The 14245-nt window shown below is 35.2% G+C and overlaps 1 protein-coding gene across 5 annotated transcripts in view; it reads left to right on the forward strand.

Moving 5' to 3' along the window:
- Window positions 1–6581: 6581 nt before the first annotated feature.
- The window catches only part of Ntng1 (netrin G1), a 332898-nt gene continuing 325234 nt past the window's right edge, over window positions 6582–14245 (forward strand). For 4 of the 5 annotated variants that reach the window (XM_048814630.1, XM_048814632.1, XM_048814628.1 and 1 more), the window contains exon 1: window positions 6582–7408. In XM_048814630.1, the coding sequence (XP_048670587.1) occupies window positions 7163–7408 (246 nt within the window). In that variant the 5' untranslated portion in view covers window positions 6582–7162. The remainder of the gene's footprint in view (window positions 7409–14245) is intronic. The other variant, XM_048814631.1, reaches the window with a different exon arrangement.

Here is a 14245-nt window from a genome sequence, read left to right on the forward strand (position 1 = left end):
CCACAGGCGGGAGGGGAGACTCCGGGTGGGCGAGGAACTTTGGAAAGCGCCTTGAGGAGGCAGCGCGCGGAGCCTCTGTGCGCACACACAACCCGCACCCTCTCACACCCACACACAAGTCTTCCTGGGTGTGCGCCCCGAGCAGGTTACGTGTCTGTCTCTTGTCTCGGGAGCCCGGGCTCTGGGTCGGTGCCTCTACCCACAGCCTGACAACACACCGCGCTGTCTCTCACACACTTGACCACACACAACGCTCAGGAGGGCTATTCTTGTTCTTCTCATTTTCTTTCTCCAATTGTCTTCTTTGGGAGAAAGAAACTTGCCCCGATGCCAGCCCTGTGGAGCTGGTGGCTACACCGAGAGCTTTTGAACTCCCCTTCTTTTAATCTCCTTTATTGGTACGAGATTAAAGCACTACTATCCCACGTTGTGCAGCTGGGGAGAAAGGGAAATTGAAAAGGGAAAGACTAGGTGTAGGAATGCTGTTTGAAATCTTTTCTCAGACACTGGCATCACATTAATCAGTTGATGTATTCGGCAAGGGACATTGAGTTGCTCTCTGATATGAATCTGTGGATATCTATATATAATACAAATAATACCGAATATTATTGGGCCCAAAATAACCAATTAAGTGATTCATACAAGAGAAAACTTAGATAAAAAAAGAAACTGCGCCCTCTGCTGTTTATTTTGGTAACCTCACCAGGGCACCATTTTTTTTTTTTTTCCAGAAATCCACTTAAGAGTAGGTTGTCATTTTTACAAGGCAAGAGGGGAAAATTCCTAGAGGAGGGATTTGAGAGCAACTTTATTTGGAAAAGTCGCAGGTTGAGTTCTTATTGTTGAATCAGATGTAGATTTCTAGAGCATAGAGGCTTTTGTTTCCCCTATTCCACATCCTTCTCTTTGCCCAAGGAAGAATGGAGCTACTCCTTATGATAACAGTTTGTCAATCTTTGGAATGGAAAATTCTGAGTAAGAGTCAGAATTTCACCAAACATATGGTGAATCTGGCAGTAGATTTTCTCTAGAAATAAGGCCTCATTTTAGGATTGAAAATACTAAAAGTTATTTTACAGGAATAAAAAAAAGTAAGATGTTTCCATCAAATTCATTCATTCAACTATGCTTAGTGGTTAAGATTGTCAGAAAGTTTTCTTCTTTCGGGGGAGGGTCAAGTTTTTTTTAAAATTTGTCTAGCCTTTGAGGTGCATCTCTAACCTGTGAGAAAATCATCAAGCCCACATTTAATTATTTTGAACTGTCACTTTGAATGCCTTACCTGCCCCCTTTTCACTTTGGCAAAGAAAAAAGAGCTCAGTAACTGTCCAGGATTATTTTTTGAAAATGAACAACTTTCAGTTTTTTTCATTAAAATAAAATTTTGATCCCTGCTTGTGGATCATCACGTAAAGAAAAAAAAATGCACCAAGGTTTTCACATGCAGTGTTGTTCCAGCTTACATATAAAAGGGATATATTTTCTTTTTTGGTTGCCATAAAATGAAAGACATTTAATCACAAAAGGCCTGCATGGGGGCATTCAGAATTTCACATATCTAGGTGAATTCTATTTGATGATATTTCCTATTGTGTAATTTAAGAAGGGTAATCATGAAAATTTTGAAAAGAAGCAACTTGCCTTATTTGGACATAAAGCTGTTTTCCTATTAAGATTTTTGTTTTGTCAGCTTTCTCTGGAATTTGGGTTAAAATGATTCAGGTTTGTTTTTTTTATTTTTTGGAAGAGACTAATGTATTTTGCAGTTTTCTTTTGTGTGTTTGAAACTGGTGCAAATATTGTCTTCACTTCCATTATTGTTCTGAAAAACATCAGGTGATATGTTAAAAAAAAAGTTAAAGCCTTACTTAGTTAGTTAATAGGTTTTCTCAATAAGGATTTGGAGACAGTTTTCAAGTGACCAGAACACCAAGTTACTTGGAAGGAAATAAAATTTCATACAACTTAGGAAACCAATTGTATTTCAGTATTGAAAAGTGTGTACATATGTGTGAATTGCAGTGTATTATAGGTCAGTAAGTTACTTAGTATACTTTCAAAAATAATTTGTATTTTTATTATCCAGAGTTTGTTTCAAAACTTTAGATGGGTGTATTTGAGAAGTTGGCTCTCTGAACATTCCTGTATGAGAATAAAAAATTTATTGTTCATGTGGTAATTAAACAGATTTCTTCTAGGCTTAACTGATTCTGCAATAATTTTATTTATTATCCCATCCATAGAAATTCTGCAAAATGTGTGCTGATTTCTGTAATCAGTCTTCTCTTGGTGAAAATAGAGACCTTTTGATACTAAGGTGTGTTACTTGGTTTTTATTAAGAATCTCATGATAGGCAGTTGCTCATAATACCCAATCAAGTATGACTAGAATATGCCAATGATGTTTCAGTACATGGTAAATTCTTTATATTTGAGAGCAGTTAATAAAAAGACGCCTATATTTCCCATTAAGAATACTCAAAGATACCTTCTTCATGACAAGTATGTGCAAAGAGCATTCAATATATGTTAAAACATCTTATGTAATAAATCTCATTATGATCATATGGGAAGCTGCAAATTTTGAGAGGTTATAGAATTTGTGTCTTTTTTTCCTCTTATTTTTCACTCAATGGAGTCTGATTATAGTCAATTTTTCTTTTGTTCCTTTCCATTCAGAAACATGCATATTTATAAAATTCTTAATGTCTATAAAGAATGAGTCAATAGCTGTCTATTTCAGGTGCCCCTGAAGAGCTGAATATTTATGGAATGAATAGCCTACTACTACCACCCCCACCTCCTAGTGAGATTATATAATAAAATGAATGCTGAAAGCTAGATAGAGTTAGTAGATTTACTGGCAATATTTTCCTCTCAGTTGATGAAATTGACAGTTGCTTTTAGAATAGAATACAATTGTTTATCATTTTAATTATTACTACTTTCATTAATATTTTGTGAGGATTTTTATTTTATTTTGTTTTTACCACTCTGAAGGAAGGGCCCGTGAAATGCCTTTTTACAAAGTGAATCCAAGGTGGAAAGGAATTAGATAGAATCTCAGAAAAATATATGTTCCATGTATGCAAAGCCATTTTATAGCCCATTTTAGCGCTGATCAATAATATCTATGAACTTGAGGGCTGTGCCATAATTTGGCATATTTTTATTGGCTTTCCAAATTTATACACCAGAGTTCTATGGCTTATTAACGGGTATTTTTTTTTTCTTTTATCGAAGAGGACCTCTTAGTCCTCAGTTCACAGGTAGAGATGATGGCATTATTTGATTACAGTGAGTTCCCAAGGTTGGCAAAGTAAGAACTAAAGCTGGGACAGCCCAGAGCTCTTTTGAAGCTATCCTTAGTTAGGCGATCCAGGCACTTGAGACAAATTCAAAAGCCACATTACTTGGCAATTAGTTCAGTTATGGGCCAGAAGGGATACCTTCAGTATATTAAGTCCCCAAATATGTCATTGACTGTCCTTCTCATAATCGGTTTGCCTAGCTATTTGCTATGATGACCTAGCTTTTAAGAAGCTATTGATATTTTTAACCTGGTGGAAAGCATGGCCAGATGGGAACCAGGGCCATTAGGTAATAGAGGTCATGGCGTAAATCATATTCTATTTGTACATCATTTTATTTTCTTTGAAAACTCCATAATTATGCTTCAATAGCACATTCCTGATTTTCACAGAGGTTTTTTTTTTTTTTTCCTTTGTGTGTCATGGAAGTTCATAGATTTAAATCCTCACTAATTTGAAGTTAAAATGATTTTCTTTGCTATGTGTGTGGCACTGAAAAGTAAGGAGACCCCGAAATGAAGGAAGTAAGAGAGGCTAAAAATGTAAAAATCAGAATTAAAAAAAATCAAATAATTATTTTAAAAAACCAGCTCAGTGACCCTCTGTTCCTGATCTGTAATGTACTGTGGTCAATATCTTTTTCTGTGTCAATGGGAGCTCATTAAATGTAAATTCTGCAGACTAACTGAGCCATGCCATATTAGTGCTTGCCAAAGCTTGACATTTTTAATACATTAATAATATGTCTGTAATGTAATGGAAAACTATTAATCACAACTGGTTATATGCCAGAAATTTAAGCTATAATTGGCTGCTTCTTGTCAAGAATGTCTGTCGCACAGTCCTGCAACTGCCTAATATTCAAATATCTTGCACTCCTCTGCATTTTTCCTTGTCAGTTCTCTAAATTCGATCAATGGTGTAGTCCATAATTCTGTGTAATGACCATCATTATAATTCTGATATAATTTAATGAGAATTCGTTATATTGGGATTACTGTTGTATCAGGATACAGTAACAGGTCCACATACATTTCCTTAGTGTCCAAGTTTTTCATATACAAACGTGTGATCACTCTTTTATTTTGAAGTGGAAGTAAAGCAAAATGTGGATGAGGACAAACTAACCAAGAATAAATGGATTTAATGAATAATATTGGTTAAGAAAAGTGAAGACTAATCTCAGAGATCATTCAAATATATATTTGAAGTCATAATCTTGACATAGAATTATGAATTAACATATAATGCTCCCTCAGTTCAGATTCAAAACAGTTTCAGGTTTTCAAGACTATATCGTTCTTGATAAATAAATTGCTGTATATTTGAAAAGATGAATTGAAGTTAATAATTTCTGACCTAGTTGATTTTCACTGCTTCACTTATTTAATGTTCACTACCTTCACACTTTACAGTGTTTGTTTCTTCTTACAATAGTAAACATGGTTGAAAAATGCCTTCAGAAAATGTGGATATATATCATTTTAACGCCTTTTCAGATTATTAATTGTCAAAGTGTTGAACGTTTCTGAAAATATCAACTTAAAATTACTAATGAGTCTGAACAAAGCAGAAGGCTGTAGTAGCCACAACACATGCTCCTCTGTGATTCTGTTTCTTTTTAACTTAAGATTTCAAAATGTACTCAGCACAATATAGTTTTTACAATACAAGGAAGAGACAGATTCAAATCTTAGTTTATACGTGTTTAGACACATTGTTAATTATTGCTTCCTAGACCTCAAATATTCAACACTTTTCCTAATAGAAAATATCACAAATTGCAGCTGTATGATAACATTTTATGAATCGAATATAATGAAAATTGCACTTGCATCCATAAAGCAATTATTATAAATTACTTTGCTATGGAAACACAATTCAACCATCTGTTGGCATTTCATAGTCTCCGTGGCCTAGTTCATTTTAAAATGGTGCATTATTTAAATATAGTAAATTCCTTTATAAGATTGTTTGAAGATAGTGAACTCCCATATTTAAACTATTTAATGTGTATCATAGGGTCTATAGTGGATTTTCCAAAGCTGTAGATTTTTTTTTGTCCTTTTTGAATCATTTAAGAAGTAGTTAATATATGGGGTGAAGGTGGGAGTTCATAACCCACTTGAATCAAAGTGTGGAATATGATATGTCAAGAAATTTGTAATGTTTTGAACAACCAACAATAAAAAATTAAAAAAAAAGAAAGAAAATAGGAAAAAAGAAGTAGTTAATAATTTAGACTATGAATATGAAACAAATAATTAATAAAGTTCATTTGCTTTTAACACCTGGATTCAAATGTTAGCATTTGTTTACATTTAGATAGTGGTACCTAGAGAGAAAAGTTGCCAGTTAAACTCTTCAATGAGTTGTATCTGTAGTTAAGTAGGCTGCATTATCAGTTTACCAAAAGTATGTTTCAACGGTAATTTTTATTTTTTTCTTAGAAATAGTGCCATATTATTCTGTTTCATGGCCTGTTAACTCACCCTCAGCTATTTTTATATGTGCATTTTAAATTGTGCATTTTACTACAGAGCTTTACTTTTAAAGCAGCGTATAATATTTGCCTTTGGGACAAATTCTCTTCTGTTACAGAAAATAACTGCAAATGCAAATGTAATGCCTATAAAAAATATGTAAGAAAACAGAAAATTCTTATGAAAGGAAGATTTGCTCTTTGGTTTTATTTTTTATTTTTTTCAGAGAGCCAAGTTATCTTTATCAGTAAATGCAACTAAACAAAAGATGCTAAATTCTCCCAACATAATGAGCAAATCCAAAGGGACAGGCTTGTGCCAACAATGCTAGTTTTCACTCTGGCTAACAAAAGCTAAGAAATGTACAAGGAACTTGGAGATTCTTAGACTCTCTTTGCCAAGAGACAAAAGGCATACAAGTGGTTGTCATTTCTTTGTCATTGTTATAAAAGCATTTATTTCCCTCATTGTTTGCTTAGAAGACTTTCTAGCAGTGCGATATGTGAGAAATGTTTAAATCTAGCAGCTTGCTTTCAGTTTAGTTCAGATGGAAATAATTTTTGAAGCGAAAACCTGTAACTCACCTGGAACACACACATCTGTCTTTGCTAGGGAAGAGTTAAATCCTTCATATCAGATCTCCCCTATGTGAATGATTTCCCTGGTTTGCTCATTCTAGCAAAGCAGCTGAGTAAAGGTTATCCAGATTACACCAATTTGCTTGATATTGCATCAAACCTCCAAAATGTCAACATATCATACACTTCGTAATGCATTGACTCCGGGACAATAACTCTTACTCTTATTGTTTCTTAAAGGGTGTTGGTGCCAGAAGAAAAGGATGATTGATGGGAAACAGACACCGGATGATAGACGCACATCCTTTTGCTTCCGATACTGATATCTCAGCGGCGCCTGGGCAGCCCTTCTGAACCGTGAGCATTGAGGATCACTCAGGGTTATCAGATGTACAATGGGAGAGCCATCACTTTGCTAAATTATTATCTGCTATTGGACATCTTTTACAAAAACCAAACTTGATATGTTCTAGGACGACGAAAATGCTCCAAGTTGCTGTTAATGCCTAACACACAAGTATGTTAGGCTTCCACCAAAGTCCTCAATATACCTGAACATGCACAGTATCTTAATCCTTCACATCTGATTTTGGATTCTGCTTTTGAGGTCTGATCCTCTTTTTTCTTTTCTTTTCTTTCTTTTAAAAAATATACAGACCTATCTACATAAAGACATATATATATATATATATATATATACACACAAATATACATATATATAAACAAATGTATATGTAAAATAGACAAAGATTACAGATAAATCACGAAGATTGCAAAGAATTTAGAAATGTATTTGTCAAGATTCCTGTCCATTCATGCCCTTTGGGTTACAGTGTCTTCAGTGATGCAGCCCTACCCTTTGGTGTGGGGACATTATGATGTGTGTAAGACTCAGATTTACACAGAAGAAGGTAAAGTTTGGGATTACATGGCCTGTCAGCCAGAATCCACGGACATGACAAAATACCTGAAAGTGAAACTGGATCCTCCGGATATTACCTGTGGAGACCCTCCTGAGTCCTTCTGTGCAATGGTGAGGCAACCCTTCTGAGTAGAGTATTTCCCCTAAAGGGGTTGAATCGCATATGAATATGAATGTGGTGAATGTGAAGGCTCCTTTCATGTAGAGCTGAATCTGCAGGTGGCAGGTTGTGTTACCTGGCTAGTCATTCTCTGTGGAGGTTTGAACTACCTGAAGTTACATTTGCACAGTATAATTGATGCACTAGAACTTTCTACTTTCAATTGAAGGTTAAGTTTCAGATTGGAGTTTGGGAATATGAGTAGATCATATGTGTTATGTTAAGGAGAAAATCCACTGGCAAACTTTAAAAAATTGCAAAGGTTTCTTAACATGCATATATGAAGCCAGCCCCAGGTTCCATGATTCCAGGTTAGATTCCTTCTCCTGGTTTCCTTCATTAGAAAGCAGCTATGATTTGGAAGTCCTTGGTTAGGAGACCAGTGAGAGGAAAAGCAGAGGAGAGAGGGACTAAAGTCTCCCAAGATGCTTTTTCAGAAAAGCCTTATTTGCCAACTCATACAGTCCTTTATCATCTAGGATCACAGTTTTCTGTGCTTGTTGGAGATCATATTTGCTGAAAATAATGACCTGGGTCATACAAATTCAGATACTCTCCTTTTGATAAGCAAAGTTACAAAAATTTATTGTTCTTATGTGTCTTTTTTTTTTTCTGGGTGGAAAGTTAAATACTATGTGAAAAGATAGCTTTGGAATAAAACACTGAGTTTCAACTAAGGACATAGCTGAAAATATACCTATAAAGTAGTAATGAAGAGCTTGGTGATTAAAATGGTGTCAGTTAATGTGCCAAGGAATTCAGACACTGTGTTCATTTGTTTTAGGTGGCTGTTTTTTATTATAGACCTTCTTTGTTTGATACAGGAGCTGTGATCCTATTTTTCTCCATGTAACAGATAGAATCCTATGGCAGATTTTAATAGTATTCTTACCTGACTTTATTATCTTGAACCTGGCCTGGCATTTTCAGGATAGTGAAACTATTAATCAAAGTAGCATCTGCTCACAGTCCCCAGTGAGTTAAATTAGCATAAGATCATCTTAGCCTGAGCACTATAGAAAAGGTTTTGTAACAGGAAACAATTTTGAGCAATAAAGAGTGTTTTCACCTAAAAGCTAAGGGCTTGCCATTTTTCAGAAGTGCCTTTGGGGACTGGTTTGAATTATAGTCTAAACCTGATTTTGTGGAGAGTGAGAAAAAGAGCTTGGCTATTAGGTGTCACTATGACTAAAGTGCCCTGAAAGACTAAATATTTCAAAAAGAGGACCCGTCTCTTTGGCAGACAGGTATGTGCTTGGCAAAGAAGTTATATTTTAGAAACCACAGGCTTCTGGAGAAGTATATTCAAACATGTTAGTAAAACTATAATAAATCTGTAAAAAAAAGCAGGTACATGTTGACTTTATATAAGGTCTTTAATAATTTCTCATGAAAGGTCAAATATAAGATCTCATTTCAAATCTGGGATGAAATTGCTATTCAGGTGATAGGTTGTGCAATCTTCTACTCCTTCTAGCAGAGGACAACTTCTGGGCCAACTCTTCATATTATTAAGAACACTGTAGCTCTATATATTGGTTTGCATGACACTTATAACAATACGCCTTTTCTAGCATTGTTTAATAATTTATAGATCCAAGTAAAATAGAAAATATTTCTTTTAGGGTGTCATTTCTGCTTGCACAAGTCCTGTATGATGTGTTCAAGGTATGATTTATATGTGCAGTTTCCCTGGTCTCAGCCTCTGGCCAGAGTGCTTGCTCAGCACTGCTCCTGTCCATCATGTTGAAGGTATACCTAGCATGGTGTCTGCAGCATGCCTCTTTCTCCCATTATAAGAGGAAAGGGCACATTAACAGGACTTCCTTTGCTGCCTTTCAAAGGGACATGGCCTAAGTTTCTTAAACAAGATAATTCCAACCAGTCTACTGGCTAAGTGATGTTGGAGGCCAAATGGGGGAAAAAAAAGAATTAAAATGATGTCCTTCAGCTGGCATTCAGGAAAGTAAGAGGAATACTTTGCATCTGTATAGAAAACTCCACAGAATAGTGTCAAAAGCCTTGGTGGATTTAAACTTGTCATTGAGTTTTATAGTTTTCCAAGGGAGAGTGTAAGGTTTGTGAGATGTTACCTATCAATCCTTAATTTGTAGTCCTTAATAAGCATATGATTGGCTTAGTAGATTAAATAATCTTGCCTTTAAATTGCACACTTTAGGACTATTTGTATGCATATTACATGCCAAGTCAATGATAATGGCCTAGTATAACAATACTTCTATGTTTTGGATTTTCCGAAAAACTCTTTTGTTTAAGGGTTCCTGACACAAAAGTATAAAACTGTCTCTCATATCAGACTTGTTTAGGTGCTCCTTAGCCCAAGGTCTAATTGGGATCCATAAATGCATTTGTGTTATGACTCACACATTAGTCCCTCCTTGACACTTGCATCCGCTGAGCTACATTCCCATCCCGACACTTGTGTCCATACCTGCTCCCTGCAAGTCATTATAGCCTATTACATCAGGGTAGCTGCCAGAGAAGCACAATCACTACTTAGCCCCTATATGTAAATGTTTGCTGCAAACAGTTTCACTTGCTCAGCTAGTGACACCCTTATTAGCTATGACTATAGCACTGTTGAGCACCAAGAGGACATCGGGTCATAGAAATGTCTTATAATTCCCATAGCTCATTTGTTTAATATAAAATTAAAGCTCACTGGCCCTGAATTAAGAGTTTGTGTTACTTTGTTTTGCCTTTGCTCCATCATTATATGACAGTGACTATCCATGAACTTTGCAGTCATTTTAATACAGAGTGAAATTTTAGAAGAGAAACATATGATTCCATTTTATAATAGGTCTTTGCTTATTAATCTGAATGACATATTTAATAAATCTTCAGTGTCAAGTAATTTGAAATGTTGTGTATTCATTGTCCAAATATTTGTAGACATTAGTTTTCTGGGAGAATTAAAGAAATAGTAAAATAAGGTGATAACATATATACCAGTTGTACATTTTGAAAGCTACTATGTATCTTCTTTTTAATTTATCATATTCTTTTTAAGTTTATAGTGGCTAAAAAAATTATGCTTTTGCTAAGGGGGAAGAATCTGAAGGGAAGAGGAGAACTAAGCATTTTTATTTTTTAGTCTGGGACAACATGTTTGTGTAAATCCTGTCCTTTCGGCCACATGACAAGCTTCAGGTAACATATCTTTGTCAGGAAACACAGATCATTGAGTGACAAGTCGTTTCAATTTGCATAAAGAGCAGGAAGAATGATCTGAACCCACATGCAAAGCCAAAGTGACAACACAAAGCTCTAACTTGTTCTTTGTGTTTAGACAAACTTAGCTGTCATCTCTCCTTGCAACACCCCAGTGGCTTAAAAATGGCAAAATTATCTGCAATTATTTCCAGCCTGAAGCTAATTTTCTGGATAAGTTAAACAAAAGCTTTGAAAGGAGCCTACAGACGGAAGTCATATGCATGTGTACGATTTATGGTGCAGAATTGCTGATGACGATGGAAATGGGAGCCCTTCAGTGCTGCCATGGATTTCAGAGCCAATCAAAACTAAATTAGGAAACAAAGATTATTAAAAAGTCTTTTGTGCATGTAGTTTGGGCATAATATTATGAGGTGGACATTAAATGTTTCCCTTGGAGACTTTCAGCATCATTAATGCAGCACGCCTTTAATTACAAGCAGAACCATATTACTAAAAAAAAAAAAAAAAGGAGAAAATAAAGTACTCTAAGGTGTAGTTAGCAATGCCCTCATTGTGTTTACTGAAATAATTAAAAGAAAGGGTATAATTTTTCTAAATAAAATGTCAGAATTTGAAATGAAAATGGATTTTCTGTAGGAAATTTACTAATGTGTGCTGCACTCTTGATAGGCATTTATTCAAGTACCTTAATAGGCCTATTAATGATCACTCCATATTGTGCTATTTCAAAATAGACTCCTATTAAGAAAAAAGAATCTTTAATTACTGCAAGCATCGTGGATAGAGCATATTTTATTAAGTTCAAATGAAATTTACAAAAGTCCTAGAAAGCCTTTGTGTTTTATGACTTCAAAGAACCCCGGGGAGTGAGTGGTAATGCACAACCTCTCAGGGCCATCCATAACTTCAATTCCTGACTTGACGTCGTCTCAGGTTGCCATCTGGTGGCTATCAGGTGGGCTTTGAGAAATTAATTTGATAAACTTGGTTACATTTTCGGTGACAAGGGATTAATATCAATTTTCCCAAAACTGGAAATGACATTGACTTACATAATAATTGAATAGTCTTAAAAATACACTCTGTTCACATGAAACATAATTCAATAAATGAATGAAGTTTTAATGACAGTGACATTTTTCATTTGAACTGATTTATCCCTTAATTATGCCAGAATGGAATTTTTAAAAAACCCTTCATTTCTTTCATTATGAACGTCTCATTATTATTAGTTCATTATTTAGACGTATTTCTTAGAAAAGTTTAATTCATGTTTGTACTGAATTAAGTTCCACAGAGATCAATCTTTCTGATTTATCACTACATCCAGTGAATCGTTGTTGAGGAGCCTCCAATAGCTCTGTGTTATCTATTGCATCAAGTATAAACTACTCTACCTGCTTTTTAAATCTGAGTTCATGAAGCCTTATTTTCTAATACTTTCCATTAGGACCCATGACATTTCTAGGGGACTTAGGGCTGGCAATCTGATTGGAAGGGGACTACTGGATTTGGGTTGAAGCTGCATTGGCATAACATGCATGTTTTATGGGGGTGGTCTGAGATGGAACTGATAAAAATTAAGGCAGGGGTAACAGAACCTTAAACTATCTCACGTCATTTATTGTTCTGAGATAGTATTTCCTATATGCACAAGTGCTTTCGTCTCTGTAGAGCTAATGCTTCACAGGTATAATTCCAGACAGCTGTGTACAAAGTGAAATGAACAATGGGTATAGAACTTGTAAAACCGACTGGCAGTAGTGAGAATCAAAGTTAAATAACATATGTCCACTGCTGCCAAAGTAGAATCCTAAGCAAAATGAATGCAAAGTAGTATGTACCCTGGGAACAAGGGGACAGAGAAGGATGAGCAACACTCAGAATGTTAAGGCAAAACCTTATTTTGCAGCATGTCACTGCAAAGGGCCACTTGGAAAACGCTATTTGGTAGCTAAGTGCCTAATGTTAAGCAGTGTCAGAAAGAAAAGAAGTGGGGAAAATGCTGTGTGGGACAGATAAGTTCCTGCAGCATTTAAATGACAGTCTAGCAACCTGGTAAATGAATAGACCTTCTTATACATAACAAGATGGACAGGGAACAAAACACCAGAAAACTGACAAGTTTCACATACTCACACATACGTATATACATAGGAGATGCTGGAATATGCTGAGTAAAATACACCATGTAGCCTGGACTTCACACAAAGATTAACGAAAGCATTTTTAATTTAAAAACCAAAAAGTTTAAAGATGAAACGTGACACTTCAGATAATGACTGCCTTGTGATAGATTCTATGAGTTACCTCTTTCAGTCCCCCAACAGATAATCCTATCTGCTCTGAATCTAAAGGAACATCACTTGAAAAGAGTGAGAAGCAGTGTCCCACAATAGCATGATTTATCCACATGCTACTGAGAGCTCTTGGGCCTAATCTCCAGAGTGCGTCCTTCAGGGTGTAACTCAACTTATTTTCTGTATACACCTCCTGCCAATTTCAGCTGATATCATTCTCTTGACCTTTTAATTCTTTCTGCTGTATCATCCATTGCTTTCTATATATTTATACATCTATCTAGTGATATATAAATGGAGATAAATAGATGAACAGTAACCCTGCCTTACTCCATCATTTTCCACCTTAAAGCATCTTATTGTTCGATGTGCTCACATACATATTTATTTGTTTCACGTCTTTTTTGTATTCTGACTCTTAACTGGATTACCACCATTCTTTAAATGAGATATTATGTGAGAGTATATATGCTGACATATAATCCAAATTTAGCAGAGACTATACATTTTATTGCTTTTATTCCTCATAGTATTTAATATTCTCCCAGGCAACAAATGATGACATGGTTTTAGCTAATTAATTAATCAATTGAATATAGTATATGATTAAAAGAATGTTTTTTATTTCTTGAGAAATATTATCATAAATCCAATGTTTGTTTTTTCTCTGTAAATTAAAAAATAACAAGAAAAATGTAGCTACTATGTTTGGGCAGCTCATGATGATGTTTTCAAAAGAGAGATAGTAGAGACAAAATCTACTTTGAGTTCTGATAATGAAAGTATCTTTCCATCTGTTTAGACTATATATGAGGAATCTTTTCCATTTCTTTTTTTTTTTTTTTTTTTTAAAGAGAGAAGGAGGTGGGGGGGGGATAGAGAGAGAGAGAGAGAGAGAGAGAGAGAGAGAGAGAGAGAGAGAGAGAGAGAGAGAGAATTTTTTAATATTTACTTTTTAGTTATCGGCGGACACAACATCTTTGTTTATATGTGGTGCTGAGGATCGAACCCGGGCCGCACGCATGGCAGGCGAGCGCGCTACCGCTTGAGCCACATCCCCAGCCCAGGAATCTTTTCCATTTCTAATGGAATCCTCTATAAATATTTTTTTCTGAGATGTAATTCTCATTTATTATAAATAACTTTGAAGATATATGAAAACATTACACACAACATCAGAATCATTTTGCAACACTTTTACAAGTCTCTCTCTCCCTAAGTATAACACATATTCTGTTTTACAAAATTGGAATCATATCACATATAGATTTTTACCAATTGCTTTCA

Source organism: Marmota marmota, unplaced genomic scaffold, assembly GCF_001458135.2.
Source record: "Marmota marmota marmota unplaced genomic scaffold, marMar, whole genome shotgun sequence".
In the NCBI taxonomy this organism is placed as follows: domain Eukaryota; kingdom Metazoa; phylum Chordata; class Mammalia; order Rodentia; family Sciuridae; genus Marmota; species Marmota marmota.